Source organism: Orcinus orca, chromosome 8 (assembly GCF_937001465.1).
Source record: "Orcinus orca chromosome 8, mOrcOrc1.1, whole genome shotgun sequence".
In the NCBI taxonomy this organism is placed as follows: domain Eukaryota; kingdom Metazoa; phylum Chordata; class Mammalia; order Artiodactyla; family Delphinidae; genus Orcinus; species Orcinus orca.
Window position 1 is genome coordinate 38,760,884 of NC_064566.1, and position 20,573 is coordinate 38,781,456.

Here is a 20,573-nt window from a genome sequence, read left to right on the forward strand (position 1 = left end):
CTCCATTACCTCTGGTTTGGTGTGTTTTCTTTCCATCATTTCACTGTATTAGTGAGGACTTCTGTTATGAGTGCAAGAAACCCATCTTAAACTAGCATAAATCAAGGAAGGTTATGTATTGGTTCACAAACCCGTATAGCAGAAAGAGGGAGGATGGGGCAGAGCTCAGTGACAGCAAGATCCAGGAATTCACACACTGTAATTGATCCCTACTCCCTTTGGACTCTTCTTCTTCCTCCCTTTTCTCCCTGGGCCCTTTCACCATGCATGTTGGCTTCTACTAGAGATGGAGTTTTGAAGGCAGGGAATATAACCACCGATAGCTTAGACTTTGATATTCTAATGGTCTTGTTAACAGAAAGGAGAGTGTACTTTCAGTCAGCACCAGATAGAAAAATCCCACGGAAGAAGGGAGTGGAACAACAAACATTGTGGCCAAATGGATGAGATCTGTTATCAAAAGAAGGAAAAGTAGGGACTTCCTTGGTGGTACAGTGGTTAAGAATCCGCCTGCCAATGTAGGGAACACAGGTTCGATCCCTAGTCCGGGAAGATCCCACATGCCACGGAGCAACTAATCCGTGAGCCACAACTAGTGAGCCTGCATGCCACAACTACTGAAGCTCACACACCTAGAGCCCATGCTCCGCAGCAAGAGAAGCCACCGCAATGAGAAGCTTACCCACCGCAACAAAGAGTAGCCCCCGCTCACGGCAACTAGAGAGAGCCCGTGCGCAGCAACAAAGACCCAATGCAGCCAAAAACAAACAAATAAATAAATTTATTTTTTAAAAAAAGAAGGAAAAGTAGATCACTACTAGGAGATTTATTCTGAATCCAGTATTTTCCCCAGTGTGGTTTAAGCAAAGCAGAGTTTGGGGTTCCCAGATCATTTTCGAGTATATTCATCATTTTTATGATATGGGACTTATTATATTTAACTAGATTTTCTAGACTATTGGTAACATTTCATTAAAATTCTATCTTCCTGTGTGTCACCTTTTAACCAGCATTCCTTTTCTTCAGGATACCTTAGGGAAAAAAAAGAAGAAAAATATCAGTAGAGTCACTTTTTCTTTCCTGAAAAGGTTACTCTTTTTTTTTTTTTTTTTTTTTTTTGCGGTACGCAGGCCTCTCACTGCTGTGGCCTCTCCTGTTGCGGAGCACAGGCTCCGGACGCGCAGGCTCAGCAGCCATGGCTCACGGGCCCAGCCGCTCCGCGGCATGTGGGATCTTCCCGGACCGGGGCACGAACCCGCGTCCCCTGCATTGGCAGGTGGACTCTCAACCACTGCGCCACCAGGGAAGCCCAAAGGTTACTCTTAGCTGTGTTTTTAAAACTCATATTTTTCAGTAGACGTTTAAAATAGAAGAGACATTTAGGTGACTGAGAATGCAAATTGCATGTGTTAGAAATTACCTGTGCCTTTATTCCATTATACCATTATGTATGTGTGGTTAACAGTTTAGAAATAATCTTTTATCTTAATGGTTTGGTATTAATCTGGTATGTGTTTTATCTTAATGGTTTGGTATTAATCTGATATGTGTTCATCGAGTTTTTAAAATTTTCTTTCCAAACAAACCTTGTCTATTAGACTGTGTTGAGTGACTATTGCATTTAAGCTTTGCATGTTGAGAGATTAGGCTCTCTGTGATCTGCCTTTTTTTCTGCATTTGAATCTTAGTGTTATTTACACAAACTCTGCCACTAAGCTAAAATGATCATTTTTATTTATGTGTGCACATGCGCGCGCACACACACACACAAATGGCTTCTGTAATATTAAAACCTCAGATGAACTAGAGACAATGAATTCTTTTTGTAATTTATTTCTGTTAGAGTGGGATTGCAACAAATGTTTCAGAGAAGTAAGAGGGAGAGGTGTTTTTGAAGCCATGTTCTAGAAAATTCTTTCATTCCCCTCTGACCTTAGAGATTGGAGTCAGGAGAAGTCTTGATGTCTTGAAGAAATTAATGTCACTTTCTATTTTTTCCAGTGTGCAGATTTTAAAAACAAGTGTTTATACTCTTAGTAAATGCCTCATTTTTTGAAATCTCCTAAAATGATTAATTTCATTATTTTAATTCAGCTATGACATTAGTGTAAGATTGTCAGGATGATATTTGTTTACAGTTAAGCCTACTTCTAGGCCTTGTTTTTTTTTGCTTCTGTGAAATCAGGGAATTGCACTAGTGATCTCAAGGGTCACTTTCAGTTTAAAGTTCTGTAAAATACTTTGAATCGGGACATTTAATTATTACTGCATTTTTCTTGTTTTTATTTCTTTTATTTCTTTCCTTTCACACTCATCATAATTGACAAAACTTGCTGTATCTACTAGTTACATAGGTCCAGAGAAAGTTCTCAGAGGAATGTTAGATACCAGTGGAAATTTTTTCTGCTTCATTTGTGGTCCCCTAGGGTAAGATGAAAAACTACACTTTACACTTGTCATTCTGAATAGCCTTTAATTTCCTTTCCTCATATATGGTTCCAATCTAATATTTATATTCTACAAAAATGTCTTGATCCCAAGGATTCCCTGTAGGTTTTCACCTCTGCATTTAGTTAGTTTTATTCTAAATGACGCTGACTCAAGTTTCTTATAAAGTAGTGTCAATTCAATTAAAAACCCTCATTTTTTAAAATAAATTTATTTTTATTTTTAATTTATTTTTGGCTGCGTTGGGTCTTTGTTGCTGTGTGTGGGGTTTCTCTAGTTGTGGTGAGCAGGGGCTACTCTTTGTTGCAGTGCGCAGTCTTCTCATTGCCGTGGCTTCTCTTGTTGCGGAGCATGGGCTCTAGGTGCACGGGCTTCAGTAGTTGTGTGGCACGCAGGCTCAGTAGCTGTGGCTCGCGGGCTCTAGAGCACAGGCTCAGTAGTTGTGGCTCAGGGGCTTAGTTGCTCCGTGGCATGTGGGATCTTCCCCGGGCCAGGGCTCGAACCCACATCCCCTGCATTGGCCGGTGGATTCTTAACCACTGTGCCACCAGGGAAGCCCCAAACCCTCATTTTTATATGTAACTTTTTATCACTAGAATTTTTGTCCAGTAAATTCTTGTTTTCTGAACTGTCATCAGGAATTTCTGATTTTCCTTTTATCATCCTTAAGGATTTCTGAAAATTGAAGGCTTCCTTGGATATAGATAAAGTTCTTTACTGTTTTATATATTAGTTAGCTACGTGATTTGCTGTGAGTATCTTATTTCATGTGGTATTTCTTGTTTCATAGGAAACAAGAATACCAAGTATGTGAGAAACAATAAAAAATCTTAGGCTGGGTCCTGTGAAGGTCTTGTCATTGTGTTACAGAGGGGTAAGCTTGGCAGCAATCAAATATTTGAAGGTAATGTGTCCATATCTAAAGGTGCATTTCCAACATCAATTTAAGTTTATTACTTTCTATTACCTTTTTTTTCAATTACATTTCTTTTTAATATTGGATCCTTTGTGGCACTTAAGATCACAGTGCAGAAACCAGATTTATTCATTTATTCATTTATTTGACGAGATGCTTATAACGCTTACCATGTACTAGACACTGTTCTGAGTGTCCTTATAAACTTAATTCACATAATTCTCACAACAACCCCATGAAGTTAGTAGTAGTATTATCCCCATTTTATAGAAGAGGAAACTGAAGCAACAAGGAGATTGAATAACTTGCCTCAGATTACACAGCTAGTAAGTAGTACAAACAGGATTTAAACTTGGGAAGTCTGACTCTAGCAGTAGTGCACAAATAGTTACACTTGCTGCCTGCCTCTCCAGAACCTTTCTTATTGTCAACTCAAACTATTTTATTCTGTTCCTATAACTTGATTATTTTAATCTCTACAGAAGCGAATAGATAACACTTCCAGCATTCATTCCGTTTATAGCCCTGTGAAAAGCAGATGGGAGAAGTGGAGTTTGTCTTCTAACTTCCAGAAAAAAGTCAGTTAAGGGAAGCCCACAGGCTTAAAGAAGGCATCAAATCCTCCTTTGTCTTCAGATAATAGAAGTGCTATCTGGAGATGAGCCATACACCTGCCTTATATATTTAAATTTAAACTATTTTGCTACTATGAATACCAAAAACACTTCACAGGCAATTTTTTTGCCATTCCCTAAGTCTTAGAAATCACTTTGAGGGAATAAAGGCCTCATAGCACTGTAAAAACCCATTGTCTATGTTTTTCTATCATGCTAACAACCAAAAACTGTGTAGGAAAAAGGATGTCAGAAAAAAAGATGTTAAAAAGACAACAAACTTTTCATCCCTCTGGCAATTACAATTTAGGTCTATCACCTGTATTGTCAGTGGTTCATTAAAAATGTACATTTTGTGAAATTATACTGTTTAGCCAAAAATCTGAAGCAGAGAACCTCATTTAATGCTGTGTATCCAGTGTGTGTTTTGTTGATGTTGATAGTGTTACCAAAGCGGTCCTGGCAGTACTTAATCTCTTTCCTTGGATTCTGTTTTTTAAAAGGCAAATGCCGGTGTTTTGGAGTTTTGACAGGGGTCCATTCATTGCATTTCTCCTGAGCTGCTCTAGAATTGGACAGTAACACAGAATTGAATGGCTATAAGCATGCAAAGCCTTGTTCAGAGCTCTCAAATGCAGCTTTCAAAAAAAGAATTTAATTTCTTGTTTTTTGTGAATAGATTGAAGACCAGTTTTCCATATACCAATCACTGCACAAATCCAGGCTATTTGTTAAGTCCAGTCACAGTGCAAAGAAACATATGTGGAGAAAATGCTAGCGTGAAGGTCTCCATTGAAATTGAAGGATTTCAGCTACCAGTTACCTTTACATGCGATGGTAGGTTCATAGTTCCCCAACGATCTTGTTTTGCTCTGATTAGGGAGAAAATGTTTAAAATGTTAATGTTATCATTCTTTTAATAAACTGACTCAGTTATCATTAGGTATCCTTTAAAAATCTCTGTGTGTGTCGGGGGGGGGGGGTAAAATACTTAACATGCATTAGTTATCCCTTTCTAGAAATTGGCGTTCATATGGATAGTTCTGTGGTTTGGGTTAGAGAAAAAACAGTTTACTTTTATAACTACATATTTCTCTGAAAGATGCTGAGTAATTTGGTTAATCAGTGGCTCTTGGCCAAAGCCCAAAAGCATTAGCTAGCAAGGCTAATTATAGTCCTATTCTTTATATTCTAAAGGAAGACTTATTCTCTTTAAACATACCTTAAATTTTGGTTTGGGGAATCGTATGCAGTAAGAATTAATACTAAAATTGAAGGAAAGTAAGGTCAATAAGCTTCTTGATTGAAATAAGCATGGATAAGCATTGATAGCAAATGTTTTGATTTGTATCAAATTTTGACTTGATATATCAAGATCTGATTCATTTAAAAATATATCAAATGCCTATTGTTTGGTGCTTCATAAATGTGCACATTTATAGTGTACATCTCTTTTAAGAAATGTAACCATTTTATAGTAGAAGTGCTTTGTGTGTTTAAATAATAACTGTTATGATACATATAAATGTGTTCAGAAATGTAGCTATTGTATTAGATAGAGGTTTTATGGCCTTTTCTGCCAAGCTGTTAATTTTCATGAATTCTGAATGTAGTCACTGTCTTCTAAGTTGAACATAAAAGCTCTAAGTATAGAAATAGGTTACTTTAGTTTTTAATGGTTTGTAATCTTAGTATCCAGCTATTGTGAAGAATGATAATTGAATAATACTTCCTACTTTCTATATTTTTATTCTTCATTGGATAATTTACCAGGCAAATGTCAAATGTTTAAAATGGTGATTCTTTTTCCTTATGATTTGGTTTAAATAATTGTTTGCTAGACACTGCTAAATGTCATCCTTTTTGGAGGAGTCTGTAAAACAGAGGTGGCTTTCTTAGCTTAGATCTGCCCTGTCTAATACGATAACCACTAGCTACATGTGACTATTGATTACTTGAAATATGGCTAATATAGATTGAGATGTGCTATAAGTGTAAAATACACACTGGAATTCAAAGACTTACTTTGAAAAGAGAATGTAAGATATCCCATTAGTAATTTTGAAATACCAATTATATATTGAAATGATATTTTGGATATATTAGGTTAAATAAAATATATTATTGAAATTAGATTCATCTGTTTCTTTTTACTTTCTTCAACATGGCTACTAGAAAATTTTAAATTACATATGTGACCTGCATTATAGTTCTCTTATATAGTGCTGTTTTAGATTGTAAGACATACAGTCTGAATAGGTATATACTTAGTGTTGAATGTATACAATGAAAATGATGACTAACTCTTTTACAGTGAGTTCTACTGTAGAAATCATAATAATGCAAGCCCTTTGCTGGGTACATGATGACTTGAATCAAGTAGATGTTGGCAGCTATGTTCTTAAAGTTTGTGGTCAAGAGGAAGTGCTACAGAAGTAAGTATTCATTTAATTATTGAGCAACATTTTTGGAAATTTCATTTTAATGGATTAAATTAGAAAAATTTCAAGTTAAATTTATAATCTAAAACCACATTGGGTCCTAGTGAATTGGTTTATTGGATCAGTTAACTTATATTAAGATATACGTTGTCCAAGACATTGTGTCTAAGACAGTAGAGGATCTTGCCCTTAAGAAGCTGATAGTCTTAGATGGGAAGAATGGTGGGCAATTGGTTGACAAGTGAATTTAAAGTTGTTTTTCTTTCTGCAGAGAGGCAAATAGTTACATCATTAGGGACTCCATTTTCCCTTTGTAGCATGCAGTATTACTTTATACACAGTGTTTAGTTGTGATTTCCTTTTAGTTGCCTGAAATAATCATTATATGAATCTTTTTCTGAACCTACTAGAAATGCTCTGTCCCTGTTTTTTTTCCTTGTTTGTCTTCATCTTCTTTCTTCTTTGCTTTAACTCTTCTCATGTAGAATTATTTCTCTATTTAAATGCTCACACTTGGTTAAAAAAGTCTCTGTATTTTACCATTCTCTTCAATTCCTGATGAGTAAAATTTACATTTTACTCTCACCTGTATAATTTCTAGTTTGAGGAGAATAACATTGATGAATAATTGATATATTTTAACAGTAATCATTGTCTTGGAAGTCATGAACATATTCAAAACTGTCGAAAATGGGACACGGAGATTAAACTACAACTTTTGACCTTCAGCGCAATGTGCCAAAATCTGGCCCGAACAGTAAGTGTGTACCCTATAACTGAATTGCATTTGGTTGAATCTAAATAATTTTAGATTAATTTAGATATTATTGAATATTAATTTTAGATTAATATTAGTTTGGATTAATATGTAATTCTAAATAATTGCTAATCAGCCAATTTGCAATGTGTACGTGCTCTGAGAGTTTTGGGTTTGACTGGGAGTGAGGCACGCTTTATCCCCTACGGGATAAAGCAGATGTGGGGAGAGTTTTAGCAGACCGGGGGGAGACTTTCAATCATGGAGGTTTAGGTAGCATACTACTCAGAGTTGGAGGCATGTTTGAAAATCAAAGTGGAGGAATTATAAAAGTTTGGCTTGTAATAGTTTTACACAAGTTACACAATGAAAACATCAGGGTCAGTCAAGGAGAAATGAGGAAGAAGAAAGATTTTGAATGCTAAACATGGTTTTGGGGAGAAAAAGATCCACATTGACCTTTGCACCAAACTGAGAAAAATATATTATTTTTCACAAAATGAAAACTAATTCTCTGTTTTAAAACTGTAGTACTTTCTTTTGAGGTTAAAGCAAAATAGAATGCAAGAAATTAGGCCATTTTATTACTGTATAAACACTTGATGACTTTTAACCTCTAAAGAGAATCATTCATTTGGTAGAATTTTAGGAGGAAAAATATCAATCATTTCTACTTTCTCTTTTCTTTATTTTCCTAGGTTTTGCTCCTATGTTAGGTAGAATTTATTTCACTTGGGTGGAAACTATTTCACAAAACTCAGTACATTTTAACAATCATTAGTAACTTCTCTTTTCAGTTTCTTAAGGCATGATGTTTTTGAGTATTTTGAATAATAAGGGTTATGGTTGAAGAGACCAGTGCCTTATTTATTGAAGGTAAGGTAGAAGGAAATTTGGTTATCATTATAAAAAATGCAGAAATTCAGATGATCTCTTCTCATCTGGTTCCCACCCCACCTTCATTTGGCTGTCCGCCATCTTTAAAAGTGCTTTTAGCTCTCCATTCTCTCTCTATAGCAGAGGCCTCGGTTCTCAAAAGTCACTTTCATTTCAAGAATTTATCATACGCTTAACCTTACTTAATTTGGCAATAGAAAGACCAAAGAATGGATTTCATTATTTGGTAAACATTTGTCTGTATGTTTATTTAGGCAGAAGATGATGAAACACCTGTGGATTTATACAAACACCTGCATCAAATAGAAAAACCTTATAAAGAAGTCATGACAAGGTGTGGCATCTAAAACATTAATTTCAGGTTTTCAGACGTTACTTTTGGATGTGAATGCACTTATTTTGGTGAATAAAACAATCATTTTTGCATATGGTATCTTTCAGCCACAATAACTTCTTTATTTCAGACATCCTGTTGAAGAACTTTTAGATTTTTATCACAACCAAGTGGAACTGGCTCTTCAAATTGAAGTAAGTCTTAATTCACATTTTGGCTTGATGATTTAAAGATTCTTTTCTCTGTACACTCTTAAATACTAATGTTGGAATTAGATTAAATATTTTAGAAGGACTATTTAAACTATATTCTTGAAGTTGATATTTGATAACTTGTTTTCTGACCCAACATATTAACAAAAATTCTCAGTAGTGCTTGAGTTACCTGAACTTTATTACTAAGAGGAACCTTCACTTCAATTCAAAAAGCATTTATTGAATACTTGCTATATGCTAGATGCTGGAGTTATGAGAATGAATGACCTAATCCCCACCTACCAGGAACTTAAAACTAGCAATGAAAGATTTAAACAGAATTTCAACATAGTAAATGTAGAATAGAGGTATGTTTTGGCGTCCTTTGAGAGATTGATGAGGGGCACTTCTCCCAACTTGAAGGTTCAAGGAAGGCCTCTAAGAAGGGATGCTGCCGGAGCCAAGTCTTAAACAGTATGAGTTAGGTAGAAGATAGTTGGGAAGGGCATGTGAACAAAAGTACATAGGTGCGATACATATGTGGAAGTGTAAGCACTTCTCTGATACAAAGTGTGAAGTGAAGGTTGAAAGATGAAATTGGAAATAGCCAGATATAAATTACCACCATATAATTCATGTGAAGGAGTTTTACTTTATTCTCCAGATCGGGGGCCATATCCAGTCCACTTCCCATTCTTGTAAAGAAAAATTTGGGGGACACAGCCACATCCATTTGTTTACATATTTTCTATGACTGCATTTGTGCTCTAATACTAAAGTTGAGTATTTGGGACAGAGACCATATGTCCTGCAAAGCCTGAACTACTTACTATTTTCATTTTACAGGAAGAGTTTGTTGACCCCTCCTGTAGCCATTCAAGGTGTTTTAAGCAGAGGGTAGGAAGTGGAGTGGGGTGGGGTGGGTGACTTGTTTAGTCTTGAGCTCTGAAGTCACTCTGGCCAAATTGTGGAAGTTAAATTTAAACTTGGCAGGATTGGTTTCAGGGAGACTACTTAGGAAAGTTTTTGATAGTAGTCCAGGTAAAAGACAGTGAGTGTGGTACAGGTAAAGAGGAGGGACTGATTAACAATATTTAGTAGATAAAATTGGTTAGATTTTGATAGGTAATGAGATGTAAGAGAAGAAGAAATAGTGTAGGATGACCTCCAGATTTCTAGCTACTGTTATACTTTTTATGAATATATAATTATGTTGATTTATCCAACAAATATTACTGAGTATCTCCTCTCTCAAGGCACTGTTGTAGGTGCTGAGGATGTGGCAGGGGACAAAAGAAACTGTAATCCTTGCTCTTTAGAGAATTTACATTCTAGTTAGAGGAAACAGAGTAAAATAAACTAGCAAGGCATATGTTATATCAGGTGGTAAGTGCTATTAGAGAAACATAGAGGAGGGTAATGTTGCAATTTCAAATAAGGTAATCAGAGAAGGCCTCATTGAGAAAATGAACTTGAGTAAAGAACTGGAGAAGGAGAGGAAGAAGCTACCTGGTTATCTGGGGGAGAAGTGTGCCTGGTATGTATAAGGTCTGCTAGGCTAGAATAGAGTGAGGAAGGGGGCAATAGTGGAAACAAATGAATGAGGAAGATTTTTTTTTAGTCACAGGAGAGAGAATGATGGCTTGGACCAGAAGTGATGAGACGGGGTTGAATTCTGTGACAATTTTGAAGTTAATGCTAGGAGGATTTACCAATAGATTGGATGTGGAGCATGAGAGAGAGAGAGAGAAGCATAATTCCAAGGTTTTCTACCTGAGCATTTGGAAATTTGGAGTTGCTTTTAGTGAGATGTAGAAAACTGAGAGAAGAACAGGTTTGTGGGGAAGACCTGAACTCAGTTTTGGACATTTTGTTTGAGATGACTATTATTCATCCAAGTAGTGATATTGAGTAGGCAGTTGGATATGAGTGTGGAATTTAATGGAGGAGATCCAGGCTGGAGATAATAAACTGGGGAATCATCAGAATATAAATATTTTGCAGCCATAAAACTGGATGAGATCACCAAGAAAACCACTGCAGGTAGAGAAAAAAAAAAAAGTTCAAGAATGGAGCCATGGGTATACTCCCATCTTATAATAAAACAAAAAATCCACATCCCCCTGCAGCAATCACCCTACTTCTCTGTGCTCCTTATAACAAAACTTGAAAGTTAATCTGTTTTTTCTGCTTATACTTCCTCTCTTCTCACTCTCTTATGAACCCACTCCAACCAGGCTTTCATTCTCAACGGTTCTCTGAAACTGCACTTAAGATCATCAAGGACTTCAATGATCAGGATTCCAGTAATAAGTTCTTAGTCTTTCTTTTTCTCAACTTTTCTATCGTGTTTGATAGAGTTGATCGTTTCTTCCTTCTTGAAACACTCACATGGCTTCTGGGATACCACATTCTTGGTTCTCCTACTTCCAGTGTCTGCTCTGTGTTCACTCTTACTTGTGGCTTCGAAGCTCCTTATGATCTCCTTATCTTCCTGACCTCCAGAACATTAGAATGCCCAGGGTGCTCAGTTCTAGGACCTCTTCCTCTCTCTGTATTCATATCGTAGGTGATCTCGTTTAATCTCATGTCCTTAAATACCCTACATATGTTGATCATCACTTCAGATTCAAGTGTCTATTACTTGATATTTTTATATGAATGTCTGACATCTCAAATTTAAGATATATGAAACTGAATTTTTATGCTATCCTTCATATCTATTCATCAGTCTTCCCCTTCTTAATAAATGGCAACTCTGTCCTTCCATTTGCTCAGGCCAAAACCTTGTAGTCATATTTTATTTCTCAAGAAAAAGATATTTCACATCCCATATGCAGTCCCATTCCTGTCAGCTCTGCCTCGAAAATACATTCAGAATGTGACCACCCTTCATCACCACCAAAACTATACTCCTAGTCAGCTATAGTAGTTAACAGCAGTTCCTTACTGGTCTTCCAGCTTCTACGTGTCCTTCTATAGCCTGTCTTCAATAGGCAACCAAAATTATCTTTTAAAAATAAATCACTAAATGCAATGTGGTATCCTGGATTGTATCTTAGAAGAGGAAAAATACATTAGTGGAAAAACTGGTGAAATCTGAAGAAAGCCTGCAGTTTAGGTAATAGTAATTTAATGAGTGTTAATGTCTTAGTTTTGACAAATTTAACATGGTTATGTAAGAAGTTACTTAACCCATTTTCCTTTAATGTTGAATGAGAACTCTCTTTACTATTCTTGCAACTTTTCTGTAAATCTAAAATTGTTCCAAAATAAAAAAAAATTTTAAAAAATGAATATAATCACAGAAAGCAAATGTAAAATAAGAGAAAATCAAAGCCAAAAGATGGTTCTTTGAAAAAATTAATAAAATTTGTAAACCCTTAAAAATATTAAATCATGCCACTCTTTTGTTCAAAATACTGTTTACCACCTCAGTCAGTAAAATTCAAATCCCTAATTGTTGCTTCAAGGCCCTACACATTCTGACCCACTACCTCTCTGATCTGGCTTCCTACCCCTTTCTTCCTTTGTTCTAGCTGATCTGCAGGTATGCTCCCCAGCTGGGACCCTTGTGCTTATCCCTTGTTTTAATGCTCTTTCCCCAGATACTTGCATGACTTACCCTTTCAGTTTATTAACGTCTGTGCTCAAATGTTGTCTAATCAGAGAGCTCTTCACTGACCATCTTATCAGAAATAATAGTGACTCTGTATAGCTTTATTGAGGTATAATTTATATACTGTAAAATTTACCCATTGGATGTGTACAATTCAATGATTCTTTTAGCAAATGCATAGAGTTGTATAATTGTCACTACAGTCCACATTTAGGATATTTTCATCACTCCCAGAAGTTTCCGTGTACTACTTTCCAGTCATTCCCCATTCCCATCCTCAGCTCCAAACCACTACTGATCTGGTTCCCGTCTCAGTAGGTTTGCCTTTAATGGAGGTTTCCTGTAAATGGAATCATACCTTATGTAATCTTTTACATGTGATTTCTTTCACATACCATACTGTTCTTAAGCTCTGTCCATGTAGTATGTATCCACAATTTTTTTTTATTGCTGAATACTTCCATTGTATGGATATACCACATTTTATTTATCCAGTTACCCAATAACTGACATTTTGAATGTTTGTAGTTTTTGATTATTATGAATAATGCTGCTATAAACATTCATGTATAAGTCTTTGTGTGGATGTATGTCTTGATTTCTCTTAGGTAGGTTTATGGGAGAGGTCAGGAAGTTGCAAAGTTCTGATCCCTCCTGGTCTTAGTTTTCTAGGGATAAGATGTTAATTTATTTCACTAAAATGAAGTTAGGGTGGCAAGTAGGGGTTTTGAGGCAAGGAATAATGGTTGGCTTCATCTTCTAAGGGGAATGGGAAAGAGAGCTGACCAGGGCTTGTAAAAGGAATGTTAAATGGCATGCAGATGCCTGCTGAAATTGGAGACTGTTGGATCTTTATGGTTGTGAGATTTTCTTTAGAAGAACTAGCTGCCTGGTAGAAGAAGCAGAGAAGTCTCTGAGCTCAGAGAACAGGTTTGGTCAGAATGAGGGTGTGAGGGCTGGAAGCAAAGGAGATTATGATCAGAATATGGTATTGTGGTTAAGATTCTGATAGGGTACAATTATGGGGTTGAAGATGCTGTGAATTTTTCAACATTGACAGGTTTTTTTGGCTGTGTTGGGTCTTTGTTGCTGCGTGTGGGCCCTCTATAGTTGCGGCGAGCAGGGGACCACTCTTCGTTGCCGTGCACGGGCCTCTCACGGCGGTGGCCTCTCCTGTTGCAGAGCACGGGCTTCAGGAGCACGGGCTTCAGTAGTTGTAGCACGAGGGCTCAGTAGTTGTGGCTCACGGCTTAGTTGCTCTGTGGCATGTGGGATCTTCCCAGACCAGGGCCTGAACCCATGTCCCCTGCGTTGGCAGGTGGACTCCCAACCACTGCACCACCAGGGAAGCCCCACATGGACATTTGTGTAACTGAGGCTTCTTATAGAATATAGAGATAAACGTCCAGAGCAAAAATAAGGCATGTAATAGGGGAAGTGACCACATGTCAGTGGCAAGGCAGATCAGTCAGTCAGGGGCCAAGTCAGGCAACAGAAACTATAGTGTCGTTTTTTGAACAGGGAAATTTAAAGAATTGTTAATTAGTAAAAGGTAATTAATTACTATAAGGGGTAAAAGAGGACTGAAGCAGGAGTTGGCACATTATGGCTCACATGACAAATCTGGCCCGTTTTTGTAAATAAAGTTTTATTGGAACACAGCCTTACTCATTCATTTATGTTATCTGTGTCTGTTTTCATGCAGAGTTGAATTGTGACACACTATTTGACCCACAGAGCCTAAAATATTTGCTGTCAGGCCTTAAAAAAGTGCCAGCCTTGCTCTGAGGGGTCCAGAAGTAACAGGTGCAAAGAAGCGCAATTATCAATTCTACAGTTGAGGAGTAATGTGGATAGTGAAGGAACTTTGAGGACTTATGATAGAGCCTCTCCCTCAGCCCCAGGCTGAAATTTGGCCTCTTTGAAGAGGGTATGGCTATCACAGGAGCACACAGGGTGCCTATGGCAAAGAAATTTGGTAGAGCTGTCAGATTGGAGGAGCATGGCTTGAGGGTACAGCTGGAGCGGGTAGTTGAGGACCACTGGGCTTCCATACTGAATTTAAAAATAGAGGACTGGAACCCTGATGAGAAGTACCTTCCTGCTGTTATTGCCTTTGAGTGTCCTTTCAGTGCCCTCTATTGACAAAACCTAACATTGTGCTAGCTGGCAAAGGAGAAATGTTTGTAAGGTCAAGTTCTTGTATCACAGAGTAGAGCAAAGAAGGGTGGATTTGGAACTGATAGACAATAAATTGATAACTGGCATATAAAAAATGATGGAGAATAGTATAGGAGAATGGCATGAGCCTCAAAACTGGAAAGGTTTTTGCATGAAGGTGGAAGAGCAAAAATAAGAAATACAAGTCAAGTAAGCAAAAATTGGGACCTTCGGGATCTGAGGACTGCAAGGTAATTGGGTATTTGAGAAAATGAGGTGGTTTCATTTACACGTGAAGATGAAGAGAACATTTGGTTTATGGTAGCCAAGCCTCAAAGGTGGAAAATTTTAAATGTTTAAGGGATGGTACAGTACTGAGTTTCAGCCCATTCTAACAGTACTTGGCATTTAAGTTTGGTGTAAATATTTGATGAATTAATCCATTATATAAGAATGTTTTTGTTTCTTAATGAGATATGTACTTTAAAACGATGATGGGGGAGTGGAGAAGGATTTTTGAATCATCCTCATCAGGTAAATTATTTTATAATATATTTGTACATGTATACTTACATGGTGAAATGATCTGTGGTTGAATAGTAAGGAGGGATTGTCCTCACAGAAGTTTTTTCATCAGACAAGACTTAGAAAGTGTTGGTTGTATAGATGCAAATGATGCTGAAAAGTTGACTCACTTTTAGTAACTGTTGCCCAGTGTTATTAATTTGTGACCAGTCTCTGAACAACCTGGTTTTTGATACCAGATTTTTGCAGGAGAGCGAGAAGTGTTGATGTTTTTAATGTGGAAATTATTCACAAAATGAAAATTAAAAAGAACTCTAGCTTTTTAAAGTGATTTCATAATTTGTTAGTGATTTATTGCTTTTGCTTCTGATTCTAATAAGAAATTAAAGGCATTTGCATATGAATAATTGTACAGGCAGAGTGAAAATTAACCAGGCCTGCTTTTTTCCTATTTCAAAGTAACTTATGTAATTGAAAAGCTATCTTGTTTCTTTTCTTTTTCATCACAAAAGAGTAAAGGATATCTGTTCTTAGGCACATCTGAAATGTCTGGTTTTTTACTTCATCTCTGAAATAGATCCTTTAAATTTCATATGCTTATGTTTATTTTACTTTTTATTTTTAAAGAACCAACATAGAGTGGTAGATCAAGTAATTAAAGCTGTAAGAAAAATCTGCAGTGCTTTAGATGGTGTGGAGACTCCTGCCATTACAGAATCAGTAAAGAAGCTAAAGAGAGCAGTTAATCTTCCAAGGAGTAAAAGTGCTGAAGTGAGTATTTTTTAGTAATTAGCATTTTATCACGCGCAAATATGTACTTAAGTGAGCATCTATCACTTAAACTGGGAGATTCTTGCTACTGCTAGACAAAGTGTTAACCTTTTTTTTTGTTTAGTTTTAAAATAAATTTTATTTATTTATGTATATTTGTATGTATGTATTGGCTGCGTCGGGTCTTCCTTGCTTCGTGCGGGCTTTCTCTAGTTGCAGCGAGTGGGGGCTACTCTTCGTTGTGGTGCGCAGGCTTCTCATTGCGGTGGTTTCTCTTGTTACAGAGCATGGGCCCTAGGCGCACAGGCTTCAGTAGTAGTGGCTCGTGGGCTCTAGAGTGCAGGCTCAGTAGTTGTGGCACACGAGCTTAGTTGCTCTGCGGCATGTGGGATCTAACCGGACCAGGGCTTGAACCCATGTCTCCTGCATTGGCAGGCAGATTCTTAACCACTGTGCCATCAGGGAAGCCCAAGTGTTACCGTTTTAACTTTGGCTTTTACTTTTGAGCTGATTTGGTCACTTACTTGGTAAGGTGGAGAATTCCTAAGAGGAGATGGACTGCCTTGAAGAACTTTGTGAGAGTTGACACTGAATAGGTGGATGCCCAACTGAACTTTTTGTGTGTAGAGAGTAACTCTGGCAAAAATGAGTTGGTTTGGGGTTTTAAGGTAATACTACGCTTGAAGGACCTGGATAGTAATAGCTAACATTTCCCTCCCTCTGGATGGAAGTGTTCATGATTGTCAACGGGGAAGTTCTACTTTGGACTATACCTCCTTCCTATTGGAAAGACCCAGGAGCCTCAGTAATAGTGACTTAAATTGCCTCAGAGGCAACCAGGTTAGGAGCCCTCACTTGACATCATACTGTTGCATTTAGTAAAAGTTCTCCCCATGATGTTTCCACCGGGATTTAATTAACTATTTTCAGAGGGATGTTCATAGCTTTGATTGGAAGGATGAGAGAAGGATCACAAGACATGATAAATTTAAAGAAAGGAAAAGTTATATTGTTGGCATGTTCCTCAACAAATGTTTAGGAGCTAGCTTAATCCATTCATTCTCACAGAGAGCCTATTCTTATGGTATATAGAAATTTGGATCTCTCGTGTTTTGTTTGTTTGTTTTTTCCTTTCTTATTATGTGCTTGTTTTTATAAATTAAAAAATATGTCTGAAATCACTTGGAGGTGATAAACTGCCATGGTCCTAATGTTGTCTGAGGCTTCTACTCATTATATTCATTTGCTGGATAAAGGAGCAGAGAGTAGGAGAGCTCAATTCGAATAATTATAAGAGCTTTTTTTGAGACACTAAAGGGTAATAAGTAGAGTCTAGTTTCTTTAAGGATATGCTTATCATGCTAATAGTAGAGCAAGTAATGGAAATGCATTTTCTTCATATTAAAAGTCATCTCTGGGCTTCCTAGTGGCGCAGTGGTTGAGAGTCCACCTGCCGATGCAGGGGACACGGGTTCGTGCCCTGGTCCGGGAAGATCCCACATGCCACGGAGCAGCCGGGCCCATGAGCCGTGGCCGCTGAGCCTGTGCGTCTGGAGCCTGTGCTCCGCAACGGGAGAGGCTGCAGCAGTGAGAGGCCCGCGTACCGCAAAGAAAAAAAAATCATCTCTTTATTTGATTTGGGATATTCATTTTCTTTTTGCAGTCTTTTTTTATTGTTTTATTCTGCGGACACTTGGAAGTTTCTCCTATGAAGGATTTCTTTGATATAGAATTTAATGAATGTATTGAGATAAAAGGTAAACATTTTATATTACCTCATGGGTGATTTTCTCACTAATTTGTATGTATGTAAGCAGGTGACTTCACTGTCTGGAGGAGGAGACACTAGCAAGAGTTCAACTAGAGGTATGTATTGAAGTTCCTTAAATTTTAGGACTAATTGTTGCTTTTTCAGAGAATTATATTAACAATTTCTTTAAACCTAGGCTCACTGAATCCTGAAAATCCTGTTCAAGTAAGCATGGACCAGTTAACTGCAGCAATTTATGATCTTCTCAGACTCCATGCAAATTCTGGTAGGGGTTCTGTAGACTGTGCCCACAGTAACAGGAACATCAAGGAAGCATGGACCACAATGGAACAGCTCCAGTTTACAATTTTTGCTGCACATGGAATTTCGAGTAACTGGGTATCAAAGTAAGTAACTATTTAAAAGGAGATATGTATAGCTTCACCTAGAAGCTAATCTAATCTTGAAAAATGTCAGCATCCACTGTTACCTTGGCATCTAAATGGATGATACGTGATCCACCAGATACCTTTGTGGTTTTCCTAAAGATTACAGAGATGTTTGATGCTGTTCCAATAAAATATATCACCCCCACTACGTACATAAAAGGCAGGAAAATATGTTTAAACTTACAAGGGCAAATGCTAGTTAATAAATTAGTCAATTTATGACTGCTGTTTCTGCCTTTCCTTTAGAACCAGGGTAATGGGACTATAGCACATTTTTGTCCCTCTTTAGTAGTTTACAATTTACTCTTTGCTAGACTTTGAAGTATGCAAGAGCATATTTCTTCTATTGAATTTTTAATATGGGTTTTTCCTTTTTGATTTTTTTGTCAGTGCCAAAAAGTTTGCCACCTTCAACTTATTTGGAAAAGACTAGTATAAACTGAAAAGCCCAAATTGAATTTTTTTTTCTTTTTTGCGGTACGCGGGCTTCTCACTGTTGTGGCCACTCCTGTTGCAGAGCACAGGCTCCGGACGTGCAGGCCCAGCAGCCATGGCTCACGGGCCCAGCCGCTCCACGGCATGTGGGATCCTCCTGGACTGGGGCACGAACCCGTGTCCCCTGCATCGGCAGGCGGACTCTCAACCACTGTGCCACCAGGGAAGCCCTCAAATTGAATATTTTTAATGAAATTGTTTTATAATAGCTATATATATATATATATATAAAATAGCTATAAAATAAAGCCTAGTTATAGATACCAAACATAAATTCTGCTTTAGAACATAAACTGAGCATTAGGTAATATATAATATAATGACTTGAAAGTGGTATATTAATTCATTCAGTAAATATTTACTGAGCACCATCTGTGGGCAGTATTCTTAGTACTAGGGATTCAGCAGTAAACAAGGCAGCAAAAAATCTTTGCCCTCTTGGAACTTGCATTTAAATGGGTACTATTGGTGTCTAAAGGTATTTCACTCTTTTAAATAGTTACAGAGATAATACCCTCCACATCCTCCATACAAAACCATGTATACACACAATTAAATTTAGCGACACTAATGAGGAGAACAAATACTCAGTAGAAAACAACACAGTGATAATTAAGATGGAAAGAAAGTTAATACAATGCTGATTTTTTTTTTTGGCCACTCCGCACAGCTTGCGGGATCTCAGTTCCCTGACCAGGGATTGAACCTGGGCCACAGTAATGAAAGCTTGGAATCCTAACCACTAGCCCACCAGGGAACTCCCAATACAATGCTGATTTAAAAAGAGGTTGAGGGAATTCCCTGGTGGTTCCAGTGGTTAGGATTCCGTGCTTGCACTGCCCAGGGCATGGGTTCAATTCCTTGTTGGGGAACTAAGATGATGCAAGCCGAGCAGCGTGGCCAAAAAAAAAAAAAAGGAGAAGGTTGAGAAAAGCAATTAAATAGTTAGCTATGTGAACCAGTGAGATTAGATTTGAAATATATTTAGAATGATTAACAGATTGTATGAACAAAATGGTTAATGGGTAAGCCTAGCAGTAAGTTAGAGTACTAGTAGAATACAGTTTTATTGAACCTAAAACTCCTGCTCTACAAGATTGCCTGACTGTATTACCCGGCTTTGTACTTGTAGCAGTTAGGGGCTAAATCATTGCTGTCCAGTGAAAGAATGCAATAGCATCTGTCCCCTTGGATGGAAGCCTCCTAATAGAGTAGGAAGACTGGCTCAGTGCAAGTCAGGCCCATGCACCATTAATATGCTAAACCGACTCTATTTCAGTGGCTTAGCAAAGGAAAATAGCACCTAGGAGAGATAAATGTTTGTACTATTACTTCCTAGAATTTACCTAGAAATGAAGAATTATTCAGTGTCATTTAACTAAAATCTAAAGCTAGTAACTAACTGAGCACAAAATTGAGATAAATTCTCCAGCTGGTATCAATATGGCTCCTTTAGACTGGCACCTAGTGATATATGTTCCCTTCGGTATTCCCTTTGCTATGCCTCTATTTTTGTAGGATTTGCAATAGTTAAATTTTAGATGTTTTTCCATAAATTCAAGTGAATGGTAACCAAATTATTTCAGATAATAGTCACTTTTAGGTAAGAATGGCTAATGATACATATTTGATTAGTTAACTAATTTGTATTATCAAATAAAAATTAATCTCTTTTCTCAGTTATGAAAAATACTTCTTGATATGTTCCCTGACTTACAATGGAAAGGATCTTTTTAAACCTATTCAATCAAAGAAGGTTGGCACTTATAAGAATTTCTTCTATCTTATTAAATGGGATGAACTGTAAGTGAAATTTCTGGCTTTTTATTCTTTCAGTATGCCGTGTTCTTTACTTTTATTCATTTATGCATACAGCTTTCAGTTTTAATTACAAGTTCCATTAAAATTCATTAAATTCTTACTGATATCTTAAAGTCTCTTCTAGATACAATTCTATCGAATGGACTGAAATTCTCATTTAAAACTCTGAAATATTCTTTTAAATCTTCATATTGTTAAATTGCAGAAGGTGCCATCAATTCTTACTGGGCTTTGTCAAGTTAAAGTTACGTATAATTCTACAAAGATGGTTTTTTATAACATTGCTTTAGCTCAGTATTTATTCTGTAACACTGTATATAGGAAGCCTAGTTCTTGGTTAACAGATTTGTAAAATTATCTTAAATCCATGTACAAGATGATA

At 37.1% G+C, this 20,573-nt stretch overlaps 1 protein-coding gene across 9 annotated transcripts in view; it reads left to right on the forward strand.

Moving 5' to 3' along the window:
* The window catches only part of PIK3C2A (phosphatidylinositol-4-phosphate 3-kinase catalytic subunit type 2 alpha), a 104,881-nt gene that overhangs the window by 49,087 nt on the left and 35,221 nt on the right, over positions 1 to 20,573 (forward strand). For all 9 annotated transcript variants that reach the window (XR_004479889.2, XR_004479890.2, XM_033416176.2 and 6 more), the window contains 9 exons: positions 4,658 to 4,815; positions 6,293 to 6,413; positions 7,065 to 7,176; positions 8,328 to 8,407; positions 8,538 to 8,601; positions 15,533 to 15,676; positions 17,494 to 17,542; positions 17,623 to 17,833; positions 20,051 to 20,173. Coding sequence is in view for 7 of the 9 variants with exons in the window: in XM_033416176.2 (XP_033272067.1) it covers positions 4,658 to 4,815; positions 6,293 to 6,413; positions 7,065 to 7,176; positions 8,328 to 8,407; positions 8,538 to 8,601; positions 15,533 to 15,676; positions 17,494 to 17,542; positions 17,623 to 17,833; positions 20,051 to 20,173 (1,062 nt within the window). In the remaining 2 variants the exon portion in view is untranslated. The remainder of the gene's footprint in view (positions 1 to 4,657; positions 4,816 to 6,292; positions 6,414 to 7,064; positions 7,177 to 8,327; positions 8,408 to 8,537; positions 8,602 to 15,532; positions 15,677 to 17,493; positions 17,543 to 17,622; positions 17,834 to 20,050; positions 20,174 to 20,573) is intronic.